Raw genomic sequence first — 24,669 nt, forward strand, 5'->3', positions numbered from 1 at the left:
TCACTGTTGCTTTGTGGAATTTTCTTCTATGTTTCTAAAAAGTTGGAAAAGATATTGGAGATGAACAGGATCTTGAAAACAGAAGGCTTTAGCTGGATTAAAAGCAAATGGCCTGTAATTTAGGAGAGCTGGTAAAACGCTGTTGGTTTATGTGGAGGGATGCAGCGCAAAAGAATCAAGTGAACTACCTTGAATGTCAGGTGAACTGACCAATGAACAGAATCTGGGAAATGCAGTGTTTAGATTAGTAAAGGCCATGGTAACTTCCTATCTGGATTCTTGAGTATCAGAAGCAGAACACCCTGCTGTGGAGCCCTGCCTATAGACTGCTGGAAAAAAATAATGTTCCTCTGGCTCTTGTGCCACGCAGAATAGTTTCTTGCTTCCTTACAACTGTTTTTTTTTCTGTTTCTGTATGACGCATAAGGACACTTTTCAATTAAGTTAACAGGGAGCTGAGTAACATGACATTTTCTTGGGCCCTGAATTTATTCTATGCTTGATATGTTGACGGAAATTTTTTTTTAGAAATGCTGAAGTTATTGTGCAAGTGGAGAAAATGAGCAAGCATTCACTTTAAATGGTTATGTGAGTAACCAGATGTTTGATGAAAGGGTGGGGGGAAGCCTTATCTGAGTGCTTCCCCCTTTGGAAGGTATATAAGTATAAGCTCAACAAGAATGTTAACAAGATCACTTTTGGAGAATGTTTTTTTCACTTTAAGAATTCCTCATGGAAATCTTAGAATGATATACTAACACTGTATTGAAATGAAATTAAAAGAAATCTCCATGACCCAATGAAGTTAATATCATGTGGTTTTGATTCCTTTTTCTCTAGGTTGGTTCCCATCCCACAAATCCAAGGGTGACAATCACCAGCCCACAGGAAAGTGAAAAAAATGACCAGACCAATGATTATGCTGCAGTTGTATAGATACAAAAAATGTAATGAGGAGAAAATGAAGGATTACAATATTTTAAATTTAGAGGATATTATTATTTATGATTGATAATTTATAATGGGAAGATAAGTTGAGTACCACATACTGAGTCTTGAGATGATAATGCCATATGGAATGACACAGATAATGAACATTAATACCTATTAAAAGAGGATTGAATTATTTTTATAAGATGTGACTTTCTGATGGAATTTGAGAGGGAAAATATAGGACTTCTCTATAGTAATATTATAAATAAATGAACTGTTCTGTGTTATAAAGTGGTCAACAGTACTAGAATCAACCATATGTATGACATTGTTCTAGAATGCTTAAAAGAAAAAAAAAAAGGGAAAAAAACCCAACCCTGAGTTAGATGTCAGAACTTGTTTATAGGTCTGTTTAGAAAAGAGATAAAATTGTGACTTTTAATGAGAACGTGTGTAGTTTTTTTTTTTTTTTTTTAGATTCCACACAATACACATGTTTTCCAGGCATAACATTAGGATATAATGGAATAGGTTCTTCACTCAGTGGACTTGTACACGCTAAAAAATGGTGTACTACAGGGAGGAGTCAGTCCTAATGTTCCTGAATAGTGGCTTTCCAATATATTCTTTAGAATCATTAGTATTTGCATTCAAAAATATCCCTTATTTAGCACTGTGAAAGTATGTAGACAGCCTACAATACCATAGGTTGTTCCTACTTGCAGCAAGAAGCTTTGTTGATGTCCTGTCCTGAATCACTAAACAATTTACAGGATTTGGGCTATGGAGTAAGACAGCTTATTAAATCTTGAGACTCATGTTCCCTTTCAGAAGTGGGAATGTATCTGATCAAAGCGCTAACAATTTAACAATATTTATTGTAGTGAAAAAAGAATAAAGGAAGACTTTCTATCAAATTAGTTTCAAAAGCTGAGTTTGGACTGATTTGTAATTCAGTCCATGAGAAATTTAATTTATTAATGAAAAAATAATGAATATGTCCAGATCCAGACTGAAACTGCCATGGAAACGTTGCTATCAATGGAGCCATTTTAATGTGAAACACATTAGGATAAGCCTACCAGTTTTGTGTAAAACTCACAGCAAGTACTGTGCTTATGAATCCTTTGTATAATCTTAATGCTTGAAAGTGTATCATCATCTTTCTGAGTAAGCTGGCTTCTGACAGGCTGTTGCCTAATTTGCATTAGTAAATAAGTCATTGATCCACAGTATTAGTTCTTCTGATGACACCAATCCCATTGCTCGTACTGTTTCTCTGTTAGTAATGGCAATAATTTGTAGTTCATAGAGATACAGCCCTGAGCATAATTTCATTAATTATATAAAGGAAATAGTGGGTTTCTTTATTGTTAATGCTGGTAAATGATTGCTATGAGAAATTAAGTGCCATTTTTGTTGATTTCATGCCATTAAGGAAAAAAATTACATTTATGAAGAAACTGAGCTTGAAGCATTGCACTGTTTGAAGAATGTGTAAAACCACTTGTCATGATTGAAACTCATGCAAATATCTGCACTTTTTCTAGTAATTATTAAATATATTTTTCCAGCGGAGTAGAAATATGTAGAGATCCTTCAGCATGTTTCTGAGTATTGGCAGTGTAAATATAAAAAATGTGGCACTAAAAACCATAGGAATAGGATTAGAATGGTTTGCCTGTGTCATTAGAACCCTGTGGTAATTCCAAAATATCTGTGATCTGTGTGTCCTTTGTCTGACAAAGATCTAAGGAAATACTACATTTGAGATCGGTTCAAAATAGGCTCAAAATAGGTTCAAAATATAGCAAAGTTCTTAAGCAAGTATGTATGCTTATTTTATTTGATGGAGCAATTAAACTTTTGCTCAAATCTCTTTGATTTCACTGGGATTTAACCAGACACTTAAAATTGAGCAGAAGTAAGAGACCAGTATGAATAAAATAGCTGGAGGTGCTAGTGAGGAAAATGACACATAAAAATCCTCTGTGTACCTTTATAGTTAATCCTGCAGTGGAATAATATATGCAGTAGCATTATAAAAGCTATCAAACAATACTTAACCAGCCAGAGAAAGCAGCTTCCTCTCCTCAGGGAATATACTCTCTGAACCTTCTGTGTAAAGCCTATCAGGAAAATGGCTAATGTTGTATCTTTTCTCACTTAAAACTGAATAGCTCATGTGCTTAATAGTAAGCATGGGCTTAAATGCTTTGCTGAATCAAGACAAATTTTGTATTGACATTACTATGAAAGGGCTCTTTGCTTGAAGTTAACGTTATACCAGATATGGGACTCTACTTACTGTCATTGCAGGTTAAGACTTGAACAGCCTATGTGATGTTCTTCATCCTCAGAAGTTTGAAATTAAATGAACATCCAAAAATATCCAAATGAAGATTTTTCGATGACCTGTTGAAACTGGAAAACATATTTGCCTCAAAATTTTGTACCTAGAAGTAATATTTAGAAGAAACAGAGATTTGTATACTGACACTTTTTTCTCTCTTTTTCTATTCATAGCTTTTATCTGCCTGTGGCTCCTATGCCACTTCTTTTCTTTTCCTCAAATGTTCAGTGTCTTCCATACCTAAAAGACTTAAAACTATCAATAAGAGCTATTTAAAAGCTTAAACTAAATTCTAATGAACTGTAATGTAATCAGTCTTTCATGGGGACATGAAAGTCCCAATGAGTGTTATTCAGCCTTTTAAATATTTTCCCCTCTGTTGTTCATATTCTAAAGAAGATAGTATACTTTTCTTCAGCAAGTCAGACTTGATGGACATAAAGACATAAGCATTTTCATTGTTCACTCTTACAACATTGAAAACATGAATGTTGTATCAGGTTCCCTCATTTTACAGAGAGAGAATTATTTTATTGTATAACCAGTAATTCTGACATGAAGGTAGACGTTAAACAAGAAGCATGCAAGTGGTCTTGCTAATAGTTTTTTTTGTGTGGATTTGCTGTGTGTGATGGCTTAAAAGTTTTACAGAAAAAATGCTATTTTGTTAAGCTTATATACAACATTTCTGAGTTTTTAGAGAATTTTTTTTATTGTTTGGTTTTATTTTTAAAAACAATTTGCTATTAAAGAGAGCTAGTATACAGGCATTCCTGTGTTTTGTTTCAGATCGAGGCCAGTTTGACATTAAGTCTATCTTTGGATGACTGATTTCAATTATGAGACTGGTGCTTTTGAAACTGTTACAATTCTTCCATAACTAGAACTTTATGACAGTGAAGTTTGGTAGTTATGATATTGCAACTGTGACAGAAAATACGCTGACAATTTAGCCATTATCCATGAATAACAACACATTTAAACTGGCCACCCTTTTTCAATGTCATGATTCATTAAAAATGCTCAAGTTGGGACTGGATTTGTCTGTATATACATACTGTTCAGCTGATGTTCAACAAATAACATGAGTTCTGTCTGTTCACTGAAGACATCTGAGAAAACTTTCAAGCATCTAGGTATCTCCCTAGTTGGTACACTTTTTATTTAGCTACTATAGGAGGTGATTTCCCAGTTTCAGCAAAACACTAAAGCATGTGGTGAAGTCCCATAGATTAGTTCCTGGAAATAAATGGGTGAAGACAAGGCAGATGTAATCTCCTCTCAATCTCATTGAAAGTAAAGAAGAAAAACGGAATACAGGTAGGTATGCTGGTTGCTTGAGAATACTGAGAAAGGAGTGTTTCATTGGCTGTTTTGAATGATTATCCCAAAGGTACATTAAAATAACCATTAGATAATAAATGTAAGTAAAAAATGAAGTACCTTGAGTAAGGATAGATTTATTAAATAATAGCAATCAGAATGATTTAATGGGGTGCCAAGGATGTATTGTTTTGGGTGGCCGACAGCCCTCAGTCTAAGTTTTAGTCAAAAGAAGTGTTCCAGATGTGGCAATAGACAGTGAAACTATCCAACATCACTAGATTATTGCTCATACACATAGCCCTGAAGTAAAATGGAAATAGCCGAAAACTGACTATCAGCTAAGTGGGTCATAAGGAAATGGAAAGGAGTTAAAAACTTAAGGAAGAAAGTACAAATCTGTCCTACAATATGTGGTACTTTAACTTCTAAAGGTCTTTACTACTAACTACAGTGTTGAGAATATCCAGTTTAAACAATGGGATATTTTGAAACAGTAGGCAGACTTCTAACAACCTAAGTGATGACTATAAACGCCTGTAAATGTTCACATTTCTTTTGCAGTCACCTACAGCTATGATGACACTTAGCTCTAATATTTGCATTTTTTATAAATGAATCCCTAGCTCAATTATAACTTCCTCTTGCCCACAGTGGGACCAAAATTTAATTCAAAATACAGGTTTTATTAGCTAAAAGCTCCCACAGGCTAATTCTTAAAAGGTTTTGAAATCCCGTGTTTGATGTAAGCTAGGAGGAATCTAATTCTCCATAAAATTATGTTTCTGTACATCAAGAACGTGCAGATTTATGATTACAGTTAACATATTTTCAAAGGTACAAGTCTCATGAATACTGCTTATGTTGTGAAGTCTTTGATTAGCGTCCACCTATTTTAATATAAAAAGACAAAATCAAGTCTTCCATCTGTAATAACTGTCGGTCTGGAAGCTCCCTGTCATACTCCGGCTCCCCCAGTTTGCACAGTCACTGAAACAAGGTGAAGCAGGTGAGGTCAAACTTCTAATCCACGCTCCCTCCATAGAATGGTTTTTGAAGGCATTTACTTTTTCCAAACTCCAAAATAAAATGTGAAAAAATGTTGCCCTAGCCTAACGTCCTCTCCCTAACACCCAAATTACAGTCTCAACACTGGTGATTTCCAGGTGAGCGGTCCTGCTCTGTTCCAGACAAAAAGCACCGACCAGATAATCAAATCACCTAACTTAAGGCATTTGATCTCAGTGGTTACGCTGGATCAGTTTCTCTAGACTCTCTAGTTTCTGAAGGAAGAACAATTGCCATCCAGAGGGTGATACAAAACATCTGAGATCCTGGGCAGAGTCCCCCTTAAGGGACTATCTGGTTGTAGAGGCAGCTTAAGAATTAGGGAAAAAATAGATGATGTGGGAGGATGGTGTTCACTTGAGATCCACTTAAAACTCCTTCCCCTTCCTGTCCTCATCTGAAGAAGCTGACTTTAACAGGCACTTGCAAAAGGTGTTCAAGCATAAATAACACAATACCAAAGTACCCCAACCCTGTGACAATTTCCAGCAATGTCAGACGAATGGTGTGTTGTGTCCAAAGTGCCATTCCCTCCTGGGCATGGTCCAATTTCCCTTCTGTTTAGAAAGGAAGAAAAGGAGCTCAAAGAGTTATCCTGTAGGTGTCCTTGCCTAAAATTTAGATGGTTATATTATTTTTTTAAACAAACATGAAACAAAGTATAGTTTGCAAAGGTGGTATATAACAAAATGGCAGAAAGTTTTTGCTAACAAAAAGCACATTCATTTATAAAGAGAGTTCTGTGCTTTTCTTCAATGTTGTATTTGTGTTTTTTGGTTTCTTCCCTCAGCCTGGTCACAAAGGAACATCTGGTATAGGGATGACCAAGAGGTGTGAAAAAAGATAGAGACTGACTGCAAGGGAGGAGGATTGTAGCTCAAATGAATGGAAAGTTGCCAAAATACAAAGAGGAGGGGCCTAGCACCGTGAAGCCAAACTTTCTTAAAGTCAATGGAAAGGCCTTCAGGTATTGCAGATCCAGGTCAAACCAGGGCTCTCATTGTAAATTGACAAATGAGTTTTTTCCCCAATGACTTTTTGATCCTCAGTCTAAAACTCTCCAAGCCTGACCATTCAGAGTGCAACAACATTTTCCTGATATTGGGACACTGTGGTGAAAGTTTGAACAAAAGGCTTTATAAGACAATTCTAAGGGAAACTACATTTCTTAAGACTGACTGTATTGCTTTCAAATCTTGCAAGTTTAGGGCCATTTCTTATCCCTTTTCCTCCTATCTTTATTATGAAAACTGGAAAAGCAGTTTAACTTTCAAACATGAAAATATCTTAATTTCTTCCTCTTTCAAAAATTGTTTGACTGCAGATTTAAAGAGCATTGCTGGAAGCTCATACTCCAAATTTGATGCAGTAGCTAGTAGGATAGATCGTATGAAGATGCTGAAAAAACTAAGATGGTGCCATTTATTTCTAAGCAAGATTTAAAAAAAAAGTTTGTAGAAATTAGTCATTAAGAAAAGCACTCGCCACCCCTTTTTTTGCCCTGTAGCTGAGCAAGATTTGCCCATGCTGTGGCTACACCTGAGTCAGGGAACCTGCTGCACCCGTTGGCTGGTCCAGCTGCTTCCCAGGTGAAACTTTGAAGGTGAAAAATCTGGCTGTGAGCAGCTCCGTGTCAGACTTTGCTCTGGCAGCACGGCTCCCTGCGGCTGCCCTGCTTCCCTCCCTTCCAGCAAAGCAACAACACCTCATTCACACCATGAACTTTAGTTCTGCTGTAGCCCTGTGTCTTACTGAGTAGTACCGGCTCTTTGTGCCCCTTAACGCCTGTCTTGATTCACTTTCCTGGCAGAGCTGAATTTTGAGAGAGGTGTGCGTGGCCTCCTGGGGCAGTGCTGCAGGCTGCCGTGCGGCTTTGTGGGAGCTGCTGCTGCTCAGCAGGAGACAGCCTGGCGGGAGGCTCTGGGACAGCTGCTAGTGCTTGAGAGAGCTGGGAGCAGCCAGCCACAGGGCAGAAGTACTGAGGACAACCACCAGGCTTATGCTGAAGCAGTTTTGCAGAAGAACCAAGTGAATATTGCAGAAGCAAGGACCTAGGTGTTAAACCTAAGGAGGCAGTGGATGCTTGAGGTAGCAGGGAATGGCTATTTTATTAACGAGTGCTTAGGAAATGGGTACTACCCTTCACCTGCACTTTCGCTTGGGTGAGTTGATCCTCCTGCTCCTGGGGGGGGGGGGGGGGGGATAAACTATCTTCAGGCCTCAGCACTCAGGGATGTGTAGATATTTCTGCTTTTCTCAGGTGGGGAGGACTTCTGATTTGACTGATTTGATCAGAGAGTTGATTTAAACACTTCTACCTCTGTGACAAAATGTCAGTGATGTCAGAGATGAGTAGGCATACTGCACTTTGGATACCCAGATTGGTTTCAGGTTATGCAGAAGTTACCTCGTTTCCTCTGTTACCCAGGGTCACAGTTTCATTCCCATATGCCATCTTTGTATCCTTCTCTGTTATTCTGCTGCATCTGTTCTTCCAGTTTGATTGTGAGAAATGATATTTCTAAAAATAATGTCGGTGCTCCGCATTATTTCTAGGTTAGAGATTGCTGGAAAAGTGGACATGCTAGGAAAAACCTGAGCTTTACACCTTCCCCCGCTTTATGAAGTAGCCATCCCCTTATTGCTCCCACTGCGCCACTCAGCACTCGCCTGGAGTTAACTCAGTAAGCCAGGGTCTGGGACTCATGTCCACTGCTCAAAAGCAGTCTCTCTCCACAGAGAAAGAAAAGGGGATGAAGATCATTTCTCCTTTCCATGCAACACAAGGCCTAGTACAAGATGCCTGATGGGTTCATCACTCGAGGCATCTTGACCACACTGTTGTAAGTGGCTTATCCTCGAGCAGGGAAGGTAGGATAGCTACACCTCTTGGGTGCTTTTGGCTGGGGAATCTCCCCTTTGAGCCCATCTGATGCTCACAGATGGGACCGTGTGTGTGAGTGACAGCAGCTGTTGCCTGGAAAAGCATCCCCCCCCACTCGCGTGGAGCAGAGCCTTTCCCTGGCAGAGCATTCTCAAGTGTGAATTTCAGCGGGCAAACTGAGGCAGAGTAGGAGATCTTGGCATGCTTGGTGCCCAAAGGATTTTTGACACTGCTATCAGACAAATGCCTACATTTCTGAAAGCCTCTTGCTTCCATCAGCAAATGGAAAGGCCTAAGCATATAACTTGCATTGCAAGGTGAGATGCAGATGTACTCAGTTGATTATGGCCTTACAAAGCAGAGGGCCAAAGAGGCAGCGAGTATGTATGTGATGGATACTGTGCGATGGTCTGGTAAGCTACGCTTCCCGGAGATGGTGGAAAGTGCTCAGCAGTCTTTAGCTCGAGGGGTTTTGTCTTGGCATGCATTCGCTCCAGTTTCGGGAGAAACCTCCTTGCAAGGGGACAGCTTGAGTGCGGCACTCGGTCTGAGTAAGAGCTAGCAGAAGAGATTTCTTTTTCATCATAGCTTAAAGGGAAAATGTATCCTTGTACTGAGGGCAACAGAGTCGTCCAAGAATAAGGTACTCATGCATGCCTGGCCATCTGGGGTGGACAGGAATACTGGCATTAAAAGTCTTTTAAAATGTCTGCTTCCACCAAGATTTCAGCCAGTGCATTTACATTGTTCTAGTCACAGGTTTCAGAGCTTTTCTGTGCTTTTGATATTCATTGACAGATGATCAACACTGATGCTTGAAGTGCTACATTTTGGCAGCTTCCCGGCTCTCCACTGGGGCTCCTTCCAGCTCACCCCTCTATCCCCTCCTTTCCTGCCTGCTCCTGCTGCAGAGCTGCTCCTGCTGTGTGGTGACTTCAGGCAGACAGGAGCCCCCTTGGAGACGTGCCTGAGGCAGGGGTCCCTGTTGCCTCACCCTTATTGCTGCTCTGAAAATAGACACAGAGGCTTAGGAAGGAAATGTCAGGGCATGAGGTTCCTGGAGGAGACAGCGAGAAAGGGCAGCAGATGCTGAAGTCATTATGAGAGCAGACGCAGGGAAATAATGACATTCCAGAAAGGCCTCTTTCTAGCCAAACAGACGCGTTATTTGTAGTATCAGACTGGAGGGTGCCTTTAGCTAGGCAACATACTAAAGCAGTGAGTCTTGAAGCTGTAATTGCTGGAGCAGCATATTCTAGCATATCATTAAACTGACTAGCTTATTAGCAGTGTTTAAAAATGATCTTCCATTTTCATTTGCAAAATACCCATCAATAGTATATTATGGAAAAAGTTGGCCTTCAAAAAAACAGCTGCAAATGATTAGCCAAAACAATAAAAGCAGTTACTTGCATTCTTTCTTTTCTGTTTGCATGTCCATTAGAAATATTTGCCTGACTTACTGTTAGTATGGCAGAGCTTATTTTCAAAACAGGCCCTCTGTAATTTATCTGACAGCAAAACTGAGCTTTGTCCTGCTTGATGTATATCAAGTGTATTCTGGAGGATTATCTGGAGGAAAATGGACATGTAAGCAATCCAGCCCTAATGCTAATAGCAAGAGTGTGAAAGTAGGTTTTGCGGCCTACTGGTAAGGTTACTAGAGGGCATGCAATGTGGTGAGAAACTGTCCTTGGAGCGAGAAAAACAACTCCCAGATGTTCAGTAAGGAACTTACGGGCTTAGGGGAGTTTCTTTGCCACCTCGGAGACAGTACATGCTATCCGATCACATACTGTTCAGATGTGCGTGCTAAATGAACATGTATCAATCACTGTATAGTTTGATTCACATGATCACGGTTAAAGCATATAAATGATGCTATTCGGGCTTAATAAAGTGTCAGCATTTAATCATATTGATTGGTGTGCTGTCCGTTAATCTCCCGCAGTGTATTAACGCAGGAAACGTGCTGTGTGGTCTGCCTTGTGTCCAGATAAGAGCTGAAGAAAATAAGGGTGTGGGTGGATTGTTTGCCCAGACATCAGAAGGCCCCTGAAGGAGCACACGCAGTCCCGAAACATCTGAAATAGGAGAAAACTCTGTGCAGTCTCCCTGTTTGTGAGCGTGTCACTCAGGGACAGACTGTGCACCGGGAATGACCTGGCAGAGCCCAAACATGGTTATTGTGAGAGATGCGTGGGCAGTCACCCCGGCCCTCCGGAGGGGAGGATGAGCTGTGGAGACGCTGCTTCTCCTAGCAGTGGGAGCGGTGGGGTGGGGTGGGACCGAGGATGTTCCTCCCAGGGCTGCCCAAGGATGTTGTATCCCTCTGTGGGGCTCACTAGCCCTGCCGTGCAATATCTGAGCTTAGTGGGCAGCCTGCTGCGTAATGGCAAGATGACCGGTCACTGCACAATGACCTGAAGTGCTAATTCTTTTATTTTTACTGAAATTGTTGCTCTGCTATTAGGCCTTTGACGAGAAGCTGCTCTCAAAGTGCAGCCAACTTTGGTTCGTGCAATCTTGTGCAGTTGCCTTTGGCTTTCAGTTCCCTGGGGGCTGGGTTGCCCCTCTGTGCTCAGGCTCCGCTGCTGTTCCCCCTCCCACCCTGGCCGAACTTCTCTGTTCTCCGGCTGCTGGTTGGGAAGTTGCAGCCTCCCCACTCTGCTGTGTCTGTGCAAAGCTGGTTCCTTGCACTTGCATGTGATTAGAAATCTTGCACTTGGAAAAGGCAAGCTGGGGCTGTAGCAGAAACTGGGAATTAAATCTGCTGACAGGCAGCTTGGGAGGAGGAGATGTTTCTGCTTCTCTGCCTTAGCCTGTGATTCACTGTGCACTGGGACTGAAAGGAAAATAAAGGGGTCAAGACAGCTGGGGGAGAAGAGGGGAACAGATGCTAAAGAGAAGCTATTGCTGTGCAGTGTGGTAGGGGAAGCAGACCTAACCATCAGGAGAGAATGCATTAATCAAAATTAAGCCAGTGATTACCAGTCAGACTGAAAAATGTGATTTCTTTCACCACAATTGCAGAGAAAATGGTGTTGGACTAGAAGGAATTTCATTGTAATTTTAAGCCAAATAAGACCAGAAGGGGGAAAAAATAGAGTGGACATGAAGAATCTGAAAGAAGTCTGCTGCATGGGGAGGTCCGAGGGTAGAAATAACATCTCTGCTGTTCAAGCCAGACTTCGGTTGCAGTCGGGGAGGCCATTTATACTCCCTTTGGAAACATGCCGGCAGCCAGTGCATGGAGAGGAGGTCCAGGGCAGTCCCTGCGGGCCTGGCATGGGGCGAGCACGGTCACCTCGTGGGGATGCGCTCTAGGGATGAGCTTTGTGCAGGGACAGGCTGTGTGCAGCCTTGCTGCAAGTCCACGGTGAGCTCAGCTGCCCCTTGCTGCTCCCCAGCTGGCTGCCACAGCATGCGAGTTTTCCATGTAAATGGCAAAAAAAAGGAAAAAAAAAAAAAAAAAAAGAACACAGCGCTGCCGCACTTTTGCCAATGCTCAAAGGGATGAGTGTTAAAACTTCACAAGAAAATGTTTCTAACGTGACTTAAACTTTCCAGAATGCAGCTTCTTGAAAGTAACAGCCTAATTTTTTTTTTTTCCTGAACATTTCTACTGAGTATTTCTAAAAGCCTTGTCTGGCACAGATTGTCTGTTGTGAAAGATTTCAGCCTCCAGAGTTCTCCATTATCAAAAAGCTCTGAGCAACTGAAACAAGGGTTTAATGCGATGAAATGTGTGCAGTAACTTTAGCCATGACAGTGTCACCAGCTTTTCTTCTGCTGCTAAATCCCAAACACACTTCCTATCCCAGGAGGCTTCAGTAATATCCTCGAGGGTTTTTCTTTCCTCGGCACATGGGTAATGCCATGACTCACCCTTCCTCACAATGTCAAAGCATGTTCAGCTTAGCACAACCAATGCACAATGTGACCAAATGCTTGGTGCAAGTATCAACTCCATGACTGGTTATGTCAGCTGTCCTCTGCACAAAAATTTAGCAGGCAAATGTGCATGTCCATGTGGTACATGTTTTAAGGCAAGCTGGAGATCTGTGTAGCTACTTTGGATAAACAAGCCCAAACTAAGCTTCCTTTTACAGCTGTATTTTTTTGATCAAACTTTCAATATAGCATTGACAAAACGTAGGTGGAGAGACGGGACTCAGTAATAGATGCAGAACCCATCATCCTCATCTCCTTCAGTGAACTTCACTGTAAAACTTAAAATGTCACATTTTTTTCCATGTGCAATTTTTAATTAAAAATGTTGCATTGAAAAGGTCAAGATGGCCTGACTCTCTGCTGCCCACACACTGATAGCCCGACAGCAGTGAAAGAAAGGAGTAAACAAAATTCACCCCAAACTAAAAAGAAAGCAATAAGGACCTGAAGTGACTAACAACCAACAGTGAGCGACAGCCCTTCCCTGGGTTGCAGCACAGGCATATACTTACATCAGTAAGAAAATTCTTGCTGGCTTTCTTTATATCCATGCATAGCTGCTTATCTTACCCGTCTCCTCATTTTACCCTCTTTAGCTCTGTTTCATCTGCTTTTCCCCTGAGGTTACAATCTTATTTTTAAATTTTGGGTGCAATGTGCTTTTGCACCTCTAACTTATGGGTGCCAAAAAATTCTCAGATGCAACAAAACCTAATTCCGTTCACTCTATGTAGTCATGTACTTGTGACAAGCTCTTAATTGCCCATCTTTTCTAGCACTAAAATTTGGACACTGCAATTGTATTTGCAAGGTAAGCAGTTTTGCTTCACAGATTCAGTGGAAACTTCCAAAAACAAAAATTGTGATTTATTTATGCTGTGGAAGTCTGAAGTGAGTCATGGACCAAGCAATGTTGTATCAGCAAGGAAAGGAGCATAGCTGTCACCACATACCTGTCATTAGTATATTAGAATCTTTTGGAATCAACGCTAAGGTGATTTCCTTACCTATGAAATTTAAAATCACAGACTACATTAATAAACTGATGAGTTTTGACTGCTGATTTCTACTTTCAAACTGAAATATTATATTTATAGAGAAACCTGTTTGACAAGAAAGAGACGTTTCACAAAATCTATGATTGGCTCAGGCCTAGAATTTTATTCAATCCATTTGAAAAATAGACAGAACTATAAGGTGGCACATATTGTTGGAGAATACAAATGTCACATCTTTTTTATATGGTTTAATTTAAATCCATAGATTAAGACAGTGAAGTAATTGCCCCAGGTGACAAAAGAATTAAGGTTCTTCAGTGAAAGGACAAGTCTTCAGGTAAGCATTTACACGAATGTTATCTGATTAAGCATAACTTTTTCTATTACCTATAAAAATATAAACAGCATTTCAAAATGTCTTTAGATAGGTGTGTTAAGGTCATCTAACACGGGATTAATATACTGACAGAATACGGGGCCTGGGCATGTCAAATGACACTTATTAATCCACATCCTGTCAAAACCAAAATAATTTTTATGAGCTTTGAACATGATATAATGAAGGAACCAGTATCAAACCAAAGACACAGAAGTACGATATTTCTTTCCTCCTCCCATTTGAATTCCTTATCTTTATTTTGTATCTTTTGCTAATGTGGCAATGATTAAAAAGCAAAGTGGCAGTTTTGCATGGGTTGATTGTAACTCAGGATCAAGTATCATTTGCCTTTCCCAGAAAGTAATAGTACTGGGAAGCGTGCTGGGCTCAAACTAAGGGCAACCCAATGTCACATGTGTTCTACCTCTGCGTTATTACTTTGCTACGGACTACAGAATGAGATAGGAGGGCAAGTGCAAGTTACAAGGGCAGAATCTTGGCTTCCTGGACAGCAGAACCAGGGAATAAAAGTGAGACCAAACAGTATTTTAAAAGCAAGAAGAAAACAAAACAAAAAGGCCAACTCATATGAACAGTGGGATGCAGGCTGTTCCTAGTACAGTTGTCATAACCCCACCCAATATTCCCTAGGGTTACAGTCTGATAAGCTAAACAGCTATTCACTGTTGCAAGGACTTCTTGGTTCAACATAGATTAAAATGTTTGAATACACTGAACATACAGGTCACAGCTCTAATCATATAATTTCACTTTTTCCAATCCTAAATTTGTATTGGAGCAGGTTCTCAATCAGCTGTATGTCTGTATAGCAGAGCACTTGATGTAATTACTAGCATGTATGCCAACAACAGCTGTTATTTTCCAGTGAAGTGATGTACAAGGGAGAAACAAAACCAAAGGAGATGGTCAGGTTTCAGATAAAGGTTGGACATTTTGAACTTTGGACAAAGTGACAGGTATCTTTGATTCTCCTGGTGCTGGCGCTTTTGTGACTGGGTTTGCATGGGCTTTTATATCAGCTATTCTCTCTTTAAATCTTTGCTGGAGGTACTTTTCTTCTTTGGAGTAACTTTTAGCAAAAGCAGACATCAGCAGACATGCTGCCATGGTGGTCCCTCCAATACAAAACAAGATTGCTCCTGCCAGCTTGCATATGTCAAGGGACCCATTAAACTGAATGGCACGGTTATCAACCACAACAAAATCATCTTCCCCGAGAGCTTCAATTTTCGGTGGCACAAGAAAGCCAACTACAAGAACCGTCAAGCCTATCAGCATAAAAACCGTTCCAGAGATGAGTCCCACCTGTAAAACAGAAAAACTTAATAATGAACATGGCCTTCCAGTTTTCAGTTAGCAAGTGGTACTAGAAAACATTTAGGTTTTACAGTGTCTGCAGGAATAGCTCTCAGTTCTAACAGAAACTTGTTATTTTTCTTTTGGGTCATATATGGCCTTACTAGAACTAGAATATATGGAGAAACTATGTTTTTATGACTAATCTTTATATAAATCAGTATTTATATTGTAATTTCTGGAAACAATGGGATACATATCCATGCAAGCTTCTACATGGCATCTCATGTCCACAGGGCCAGTCACAGAGAGGATCACAATTTAACCACAGTACAGTGCGATTAATTAATTCTTTAGCTCATAAGGTGGTGATTAGCACCAACAGCTCAGTCCCTGCTCATGGTCTATGTCATATCCATCACTTACTTTTTTTCTCCATGAAATGTCATTCCCTTGTCAGGATGGAGGAGGTTGCTATGGCATGAACCGGTCACAAAATATTTCTAGCACATTTCAACTGTAAGTGCAAAGTTTGATTTACACAGGATGGCCCTACTTTGAGTGGAGGGGTTGGATTAGATGACCTCCACAGGCCCCCTCCAACCTCAGTTATTCTCTGATTCTGCTAAGTTTCCTAACCTTAAGGAGAGATCTTATTGTTTTCTTGATGCCAGCTCATATGCTCCCAGTGTTACTACTCTTAATCTACCATTGTTTTTCCTAATAATCTGAAGAGATTACTGCAGGTGGGGACCAGAGGTAAATTACCCTTTTGTGTTATAGGCAGGGTTTCCCAGACAAGACTATTGACTTTGGATGTTTCAGTGACACAGCTCCTTCTGACAGAGAAACTAGAGCATCCACAGACCCCAGACCTCCCTTGGAATCTGATACGCCTTGGTAAAGGAGCCCTGTTTTCAGGGGGATGGTTATTCACTCATCTCACTGAAAACTAAGCAACAGAAGGCCTTTCTGGGTGAACACCTAAAATCATTAGTTACATGTGAAAATCTCGACATGGAGGAGTTTCTCCCTGCAGTAACCAGTGATGGGCAGTACCTTCCAGAATGTAGAGCTCCACCTGCTAGGCGATCTCTGGATCTGAAAATCATCCTCATATTCCCAAATTGAAGCTGTGCAGTCCTCATAGAACTGGTGCAGGTAGGACCGAACTCCATAGCGCTGGTAACTTCCCTCCGTGCTGCCCTGTGCTTGCTTGGACCCGCAGATGTCAGCATAGGAGCTCATCCTTCCTACCTGCAATCAGAGGTTTCATTTAAAACAAGCAAGCAAACAAGCAAGCAAGCAAGCAAGCAAACACACACCAGACCTTGTTAGTGATGCTGCAGGAGAGCAAAGCTGGCTACAAGTGCTCTAGGCGACACAAAGAACCATGTAAAAAGTAGCCTGGTAAAGTTGTGTGTGGTGACTCAGCTCCCGCAAAGCCAGAGCGGTCAGCATCTTGGCACAGCAGAACCTAAAGGTGCTGCTGGGACCATTCCCTCCTGTACACGGAGTTCCCAGTCCCCATCATTCACACTAATGTGCTACTGGATTTCCATGGAGATGGAAAAAAGCAGACCATATCAGGTAACAGAAGCCAGCATCCCTCAAAGGCTGCTATTACCTCTTGAGTTTGTAACCTATACAAGTTTTCTTGAGTTTGTAACCTATACAAGTTTTCCAAACTGCTGGGTAAGTTTTCTTTAATCTCTATTTTTGTCTGAGCCTTTGAACTGTGGGACTAGGCATAGATAGAACATACATAGCCATGGGAAACAGACAAACACAAGTCTAGCCAGACTGAAGCTGTGTATACCCTGTACTTAAGCACGGTTAAGTAAAAATGAAAAACACGGAATGCTTTACCAGTGTGGTAACCTGCTCACCACAAGGAATGAAATGCAAACACCAAACCTGTGGCAAATTGTGTCTCCACAGGAGAAGTCAATGCCCAAGATGACACTGACGTTATTAAAACTAAAATTTCACCTACTATGAAAAGTGCTGATAATGTTTCCCATTTTTTCCACTTCATCAAAGTTATCCCAATACACAAAATTTGTATTTAACTATGCAGGTCCCAGGCCTGAACATCCTTGCATAAGTTTGAAACTACTGAATTCATTAAAGTAATACTAGCCCCTAAAAAGGCATGAGCAACAGGTCAATATTATTTAAGCTGACTGACTTCTTTTTAAAGAGTTCAAAAAGTCTTTATCCAATGGGGACTGTTAATGAGTACTTGCATAAGAATGTCACAGCTCAATTTATATCAGCTTCAAATAGTTCACAGGATTGCCAAACCATTGCAGTTTTACTTAGGGGGAAGAAAGGAAGTTTTGATGTGCTCATTGTGGCTACTACCTCCCAATCCACCCCTCTTTCTTGCAGCCCCTTTGCCCTTCAGGAATGGGTGACCTTACTGGGCATAAAATACCAGAGTATGCAAGCCGTACAAACACTGCTACATTTAAATTAAGCAGAAGTCAGAACATGCTGCTGAGGAATGGCAGTAGGCCGAAACTCTTGGCTGGTACTGAAATCACCACTGGTATGACAATAATCTTTTAATCCCTTGGAATCTGGTTGCTTTCATGGCTCAGTGATAAAACAACTTTGCTGTTTCCTATTTATTTCCTATTTATTGTTAATAGGAATCTTGGCTTTTATTCCTTTGGTATTTTTAATATGTATTTAGTTTGAGATTTCACAATCTTGCTGGATTATAATTGCAGACCATGGTTTGTGATGAGGTGTCAAAGCTTTCACCAAAGTCATGACCGAGAGGAACAGGAGGCCAGCAGGGATGCAAAGTCCCTTGTCTAAGGGGAGCCCGAGCTCCCTCCAGAAGAAGGGGGTGCTGGCAGCTGAGCTTTGCAGAGTGGCAGAGGTAGCACTAGGCACAGCTGCTGGGAGGAGCTCCTTCTCTGGAGCCAGAACTGCCTTTTAATCCCTTTCAGGTTTCCCATCTCACTTCAGCCACCAGAGACCAATTCTTCCTCTGTAAGGTGTGAGTATGTCAAAGAAATGCTCTTCTGCTCCATGAACTGACTTGCTCTCTGCTGACAGCATCAGTGCCCAGGTGGGTCTGCACAAGGCGCTCTCCTTCCCTGGGTGGTGGTGAAGCAGGAAGGTGGACAGAGACCTTGAGAGAGCAGGAAAATCCAGGAGGGTGCCAGCCTCGCTCCAAGCAGCAAGGAGAGCCTGGTGGCTGGGCCACCACATACCATAGTGGAGTGTGAGGCCGATGAGACGGCTCCTGAACAGGCTCACACAACGCTTGCTAAGGGCAGAGCGGCACCAGAGAGCTTATGACAACTTAGCACTGTCTGACAAAACTATGTCACTACTCAGCGGTCACTACATATAGGCAAATGCATATGTCAGTAATCCTGATGCTTCCCACTTGTTAATAGATTGAAAACATTATTACTAATTTTTATGATCTTTTACTGTGCTATCTTTATTACTTCTTTGAGGCAAAAAAATAATGATATGGATATAAGTATATAAACTAAACCCTTGTGGGGGAAAAGCTGTAAGTTATTCTGCTTTTAGAACACACTTGCTCTTGTTCTTATCCAGCATGTAAAAGAGTTCTTTTGGGTTTTCTTTTTTTCCTGTTTTTTTCCTGTTTATTCCCCACTTGAAAAGAGAGGAATAGAATTCCTGTTTTTTCACTGCACCCATTTCTTCAATAGCTTCCTGCCATCTTCCACAGAACAAGCATTGAAAAGTTTTCCTAAAGACAGAGTTCTGTCTGTCCAATATTTTTTCCTCATATAAATACCTTAAAAAAAGGAGAGCAGGGCAAGACCATCTATAGTGTTGACTAAGTTAAAAGCAGGCAGCATATGTATGTTTCAAAGAGAAATCATGGAAAACTTCACAATTCAAAGAAAGAGTAACAAAATGATATTCAGTAAAACTGAGAAGTGGCTTAACCTAGAAAAATAGTATTCTGAACTCTTTTCAATAGCTCCTTAATCATCACACATGTTGTGGAAGCAGGTAAACGCTATCTGCACCCATTCTACAGATAGGCAAGGAAAAGAGAGAGAGGAATTGTGTGTGGAATTTGGCAAAATCATCTTAAATTTGTTCTACAGAGTTTGGAATTGAACCCAGAAATCACCATACCTAATCTCAGTATAAGACTACACACCACAAATGAAGCAAAATGTAATTTATCGTAACTGCCTCAGCTCTCACAAACAGGCTTACTCAGCCAAGATTTACCTCAAGGATATCACATAACAATAGTTTCTGTCCATATACCTGAAAGTGCTTTCAGTTATTTTTAAGCAAGCATTTCATTTCCCACATCAGAAAGAGAAGGAAACAAAGAAGCCAACCAAAACTCTACAGAAGATCATTCTCTCTCTTTATTCTCACACCAAGCCCAGCTCCTTAAATAAATTATGTTTAATTCCCTGCCAACTTAGGTTACTCAGGTAAACATATTTAGCACCAGACAAGGAACAGAAGGGGAGGCATTTTCCTCAGGCATAAGTGACTTTACAAGGTCAAGGCAGAGAAGGACCCGACCTGATATGACAAGATCTACTATGACCAGATAACCTGGCCTACTGAAACTCATTTACATTGCTCCAGCTGCCACCCAAGGTACTGAAGACAATTTTAGGGCTTGTTTCTTCAGAATTCTGGAAAGCAGCTGTAGCATGGTTTGGTGTTTCTAATGCCTTGATGAAGACTTAACCTAGAAGAATGACACAGCCTGGAATCACTTACTTCCCACATAGATTCTTTACCAATTTAAAATAGGAATAGATGCTTGTGGTCAGGAATTTGAGCCAAATGATAAATAAGAGCTTGTGAGGCTGAACACGAAGCAAAATAAAAGAATGATCTTTAGGCCAAGAGTTGTGAGAGCATCAAGTAGTATCACCTTTTAAAATGGAAGAAAAAAACCCCAACAGATTAGATGTAGCCAGCATCATTAACTCTCTTCAAGGACTCCATTACATTATCCCTACTGCATATACTCTTTTTCATGTAAACTCCTGCACTTATGATGATGAATAATCTCCTACTGTGTGTCCCTTAGAGACAAGGGAAGAAGGCTTCCCAGCCCTATACGGCTCACTGAAGCAGTCTGGTAATTTAACCTAAGATGGTCTCTTTTCTCAGCTGCAGTGGAAACATAATGCTGTGGTTCTGGCTATATAGGAATGAGGCAGCGGAAATGAAACAGTCAGGAGAAAACGGTTCTCAATAAACATGAGGGAAATGTGTGTCATAGCATCAGTTTACACAGGATGAATAAATATTGCAGTAGCTCTGTCCTCTGAGTGTTGATGTGTATTTGTTTCACCTTTATGGCTGAGAAACTGAAAGCTCAAATGTTGGGAAACTTCCCCTGGAAAGAAAGAATCACTGTTACCCAAATCTGCATTACGTATGAGCTCAGAAGACGCACGTTGGCCACAGAAAGTGGTTTATCTTTGAAAGTTTTCACTGTCAAAACCGGAGATGCCTGGGAACATGTGAGATGCAGGATCACAGCTTCTGAGCACACCGTTGCAGAGTAGCAATCCCCTAGCAACTTTAGTTTCCATGGTAAAAGCTGTCCTCTGTTTACTTTGAGCTTTACTATTCTCCACTGATCCAGAGAGATGTGACTGGATTGGCAAACAGGCTGATAAAAAGAGAAGCCTGCTCCAAGAAAAACTACCCAATAAACTACCAAACTACTTCACTTTTTCATCGATGCGTTCGGGACAGAGCTACAAAATGCAGGCAATTGGCACGTGAAAGGCAGGGCGACGCGAGCGAGGCTGTGCCACTGTGCACCAGCCACTGCGAGCCACCAAGGTGAACCCCAAAGGAGAGGGCTCTGCGCAGGCGCCCCGCCGCTGCCCCTTCGCCGGGCTCGCGGGCGCTTGGACCCTCCTGCTCGGGGGGCCGTGCTCCCAGCCGTTACCTACAAAAAGGGAGGCCCCCTGTGACGGGCGAGGGTTGATTAAGTGACACGTCCTCAATAACGGTCTGAGTCCTCCCCACGCCTACAACACCTGTCAAAGCCAACGCCGCGCGCTCCCCGGGCCGGACGCAGCCGCGCTCAGGCCGACCCGACCCGACCCGCCAGGAGCCCCGGGCCGACTGCGAGCGGCGGTGGTGGGGAGGCGGCTGCCGGCGCCTCGCCGGGGGTTTTCGGGGCCGGGCGGCGCGGCGCTGCTCCGCGTTGACCCGCACCGGGCGCCGCCGTCCTCCATTTTGTGCGGGCCGGCGGGCGCGGCCGTCTGCTCCCGCCTGGCGCCCCGCGGCCGCCCCCCGCTGCCCGCGGGGTCGCTGCGACGCTGGGCGGCGCACGCCGAGCTACCCGGCCCTGCCCGGACCCCGCCGCCTCCCGCAGCCCCAAGGGCGGCCGAGGGCCCGGCGCGGCCGCCCTGCCCCTGCCCCGCAGCAGCGCCCCACCGGGCTCCCCCGGCAACGCCGCCCCCCGGCGGACGGGCCCGGGCCGGCGGGCCCCGGTCTGCCCCCCGGCCCCCTCGCCACCGCCCCCCGCGGAAGTTCAGCACCGCACATCGGTGGGGAGCGCCGCTCCGGCCGCGCCAGCCCCCCCCCCCCCCCAGCCCCACGGCGGCGCAGGGGCAGCGCCGCAGCCCCCCCCGCCCTCCGGCGAAGTGCCGAGCCCAAGTTCGCCGGGACGGCGGCGGGGGCTCGGCGGCGGTTACCTAAGCCTGCTGCCGCTCCCCCGCGGCCGGCTGAGCAGACGCAGCGGAGCTAGCTGCAACCCTCTCGGCCCTGTCCCATCTCCACTCTGCGCCGCACCAGCACCAGACACCACGTCTTATTTACAGCCCATAGCGCCGCTCGCTCCGTGCCTGCGCACTGAGCCCCGCCGGGCGCTGCGGCGGCGCCGAGGGGCGCCGGGACGCCGAGCCCCGCCGCCTCGGCGCCCCGCCGGGGGGCGCCCGCGCCGCCGCGGCTGGGCATGTCGAGGCCACATCGGCGCCCCCCCCACATCGGTGGGGTCCACCCCAATCGGTGCCTCCCCCATCGGCGGCCCCCCTGTTCCCCCATCGGTGGGTCCCCCCCACATCGGTGGGCCCCCGCGCCGCTGCCCCCCTGGTGTGAGTGGGGCATGCCGGCCTGGCCCGGGCCTGGCCGTGGAGGCTGGTGCCCTGGTGTAGGGCTAGCGAGGGGAGCTGTGGGGTCAAGGCTCGCCCTAATCACGGCCTTACCCTCTTCTCTGTTGCAGGCCTTCCTAGCATTGCATCTGCGGATGTGTCCTGGAGCATCCGCGTTTCATGTTTTTAGCAGGTCGGTAGGTAATTTCTGTGGCATGTGGATACGGGAAGCAATGAAGGTGGATGCTGCACCGGTTCCCCACTGAGGGAGCACTGTAGTGCCCGTCCAGGCCCCTGTGGCCCAGCCCCGACCTGTCGCTTTTGGGGGAGTGAGACCCACTTGGGACATCTGAGGAAATGCTGCATTATGGTCCTGTTGTAGAGTCATCCAGCACAGTGGAACAATTTGGAGGACTGTCTCGAGCCAAATTCGTGCAAGGCCTGTGTTGTGCTGCCTGTCTGGCTAATGGGTAACCTCTTCTTGAAACTCAGGGGTAGTAAGTGAAAAATACTGAGACTTAATGCTCTGCAGCATTGGTCTGGTGGAACAGATGGACCTCATCAGAGTGACTCCCGAACTGCAAAGACTAAGGCACACAAGTCTAGGGGAAAAAAAAAAAAAGATTCCCAATCAATCAGAGACCCGAGTGAAAATCTGGATCTGCCATAATAACAGCAGGTTGTTTAGCAGCAAGGTGATTTCAAGTGAGCAAGTTTGGGGAAGTGAGAGATCTTGTGAAGGAGTGTTAGAGAACATGACAAGGCACCCCGAGCTGGAGCTGCTGCAGTGCATCCCGTGAAGAGGCAACCTACAATTTCTCTGAAAAGATAATAACATAAGGGGAAAGAACTGAAGAGATAGTGCCATAAAAGAATGCTAAAGGATCAGGGATTTTTTATGCTCTGTACTAAAATACATACAAACATACAGAGAATGTCATTGCACATAGGGAAAATGGAAGTGCATTAAAGCAAAATGGGCTAATATTAGCCAAAGGAAAAACAAGCTCTTTTTAAAGTGCTTAAATCATTCTAATACATAAAGAAAAAGGTGAAATTAATTATGGTTTCATTAATAACAAAGTCCAATCTTGTTTTAAAAAACTGCATTTGTTGAGAAGAGGAAGTTTGGGTAATAGCAAATTGCAAATCACAAAAATAGCTATGAAAAAGTGCAAGTAAGATCACAGTTGGAGGAAAAAATGCTGGTTTAGGTAGATCGCATTCTCTTCTTCCATAACTGTTATGCCTTTCTCATTTCAGATAATGAGTAATGGCAAAAGTGGTTCCCCTGACCTAAGGGAAGCTACTTCCAGAGCAATTCAGTGAGTAGTAGTATCATACCCTAGTCCAGGGCAACTAACAAGGCGTCCAACTGTCAATTATTGGTGAAAAATGGGGAGAGAATGGTGGAAGTGACGAATGAAAAGCAGGATGGAGTATCAGTCTTACCAAAAGAGATATCTTGGCTGTTTGTCCTGAAAGACTAGCACCTGATTTTCATGTAGTATCAGAATTAGGGTTGAATGCTGCTTTATCCCAGATCAAGTAGATGAGTCCTCTATAAAAAAAGTAGTATCTACGTGAACTATCATCTCTGTTTTCACAGAGCATTACTTACTTGTTGACAAAGGGAGTAAATATAAGGAATATGAAATACCTCTTTTGGCCCAGTACAATTTCATTTTCTGACACAGAAGTAATACACTCAGTGAACGAAGACAGAAATTAGTATTGTAGCAATGGGGACATTTGCAGGAACACTGAGTATGATCCATGAACTCCAAATTAATGGCCCTTCAGATTAACCCTTGATAATCTCAGTAGCGCACAGCAGGATGTAGCTGTGCTCTGGGTGGGAGGGGAAGGTATTTTTCAGATGTACAACTGCAACTGCATTGTGTGAACGAGGCACCATGGTATTGTTCACTGTTCACTGCCTTTTAGGTCTCTCCCCTCCAGCCTGCCTGCCCTTAACACCAGAGTGAAACAGCTGTCAGTAACTGTTGAAGTTAATAGCTGACTTTTGTTGAAGTTGCTAGGTTTCACTGTTCCCATCTCTATTCCCAGGGACAGAGCATACTAGCTGAACTGGAAGATGGGTGTATTTTGGAAGGAGAGCCACTGGGGCTAATAACTGAAGGAAGGAAACGAGAGAAGGTATGTCTGCAGGAAGGATGGGAGGAAGTAACAGATACTCATTGTGAAAACTGCAAACTCCGTCTAAGATCAGAACTGAGCTTGGAGTATGGCTGGCCTTGGTTATGAGAGATATCAAACAGAGGAATATAAACACCCCTTTAGTCTTGAAAGTAAAGTCTCGATGTCAAGGTTCCTTAGAATGCTGGTCCCTATCACCCATG

General features: G+C 43.2%; 2 protein-coding genes across 7 annotated transcripts in view; one reads left to right on the plus strand and one right to left on the minus strand.

Moving 5' to 3' along the window:
* Positions 1-10,479, plus strand: part of DCDC2 (doublecortin domain containing 2) — a 78,414-nt gene extending 67,935 nt beyond the window's left edge. For 5 of the 6 annotated variants that reach the window (XM_064506959.1, XM_064506958.1, XM_064506961.1 and 2 more), the window contains exon 10: positions 841-10,479. In XM_064506959.1, the coding sequence (XP_064363029.1) occupies positions 841-936 (96 nt within the window). In that variant the 3' untranslated portion in view covers positions 937-10,479. The remainder of the gene's footprint in view (positions 1-840) is intronic. The other variant, XM_064506962.1, reaches the window with a different exon arrangement.
* Positions 10,480-13,651: 3,172 nt separating this feature from the next.
* Positions 13,652-22,146, minus strand: NRSN1 (neurensin 1). Its single transcript, XM_064506965.1, has 3 exons — positions 21,911-22,146; positions 16,269-16,466; positions 13,652-15,218 (listed from the first exon to the last, which is right to left on the minus strand). The coding sequence occupies exons 2-3, from the start codon at positions 16,455-16,457 to the stop codon at positions 14,820-14,822; spliced, it is 588 nt and encodes a 195-aa protein (XP_064363035.1). The 5' UTR covers positions 16,458-16,466; positions 21,911-22,146; the 3' UTR covers positions 13,652-14,819.
* Positions 22,147-24,669: the final 2,523 nt, after the last annotated feature.

This window comes from Dromaius novaehollandiae, chromosome 2 (genome assembly GCF_036370855.1).
Source record: "Dromaius novaehollandiae isolate bDroNov1 chromosome 2, bDroNov1.hap1, whole genome shotgun sequence".
Lineage (NCBI taxonomy): Eukaryota > Metazoa > Chordata > Aves > Casuariiformes > Dromaiidae > Dromaius > Dromaius novaehollandiae.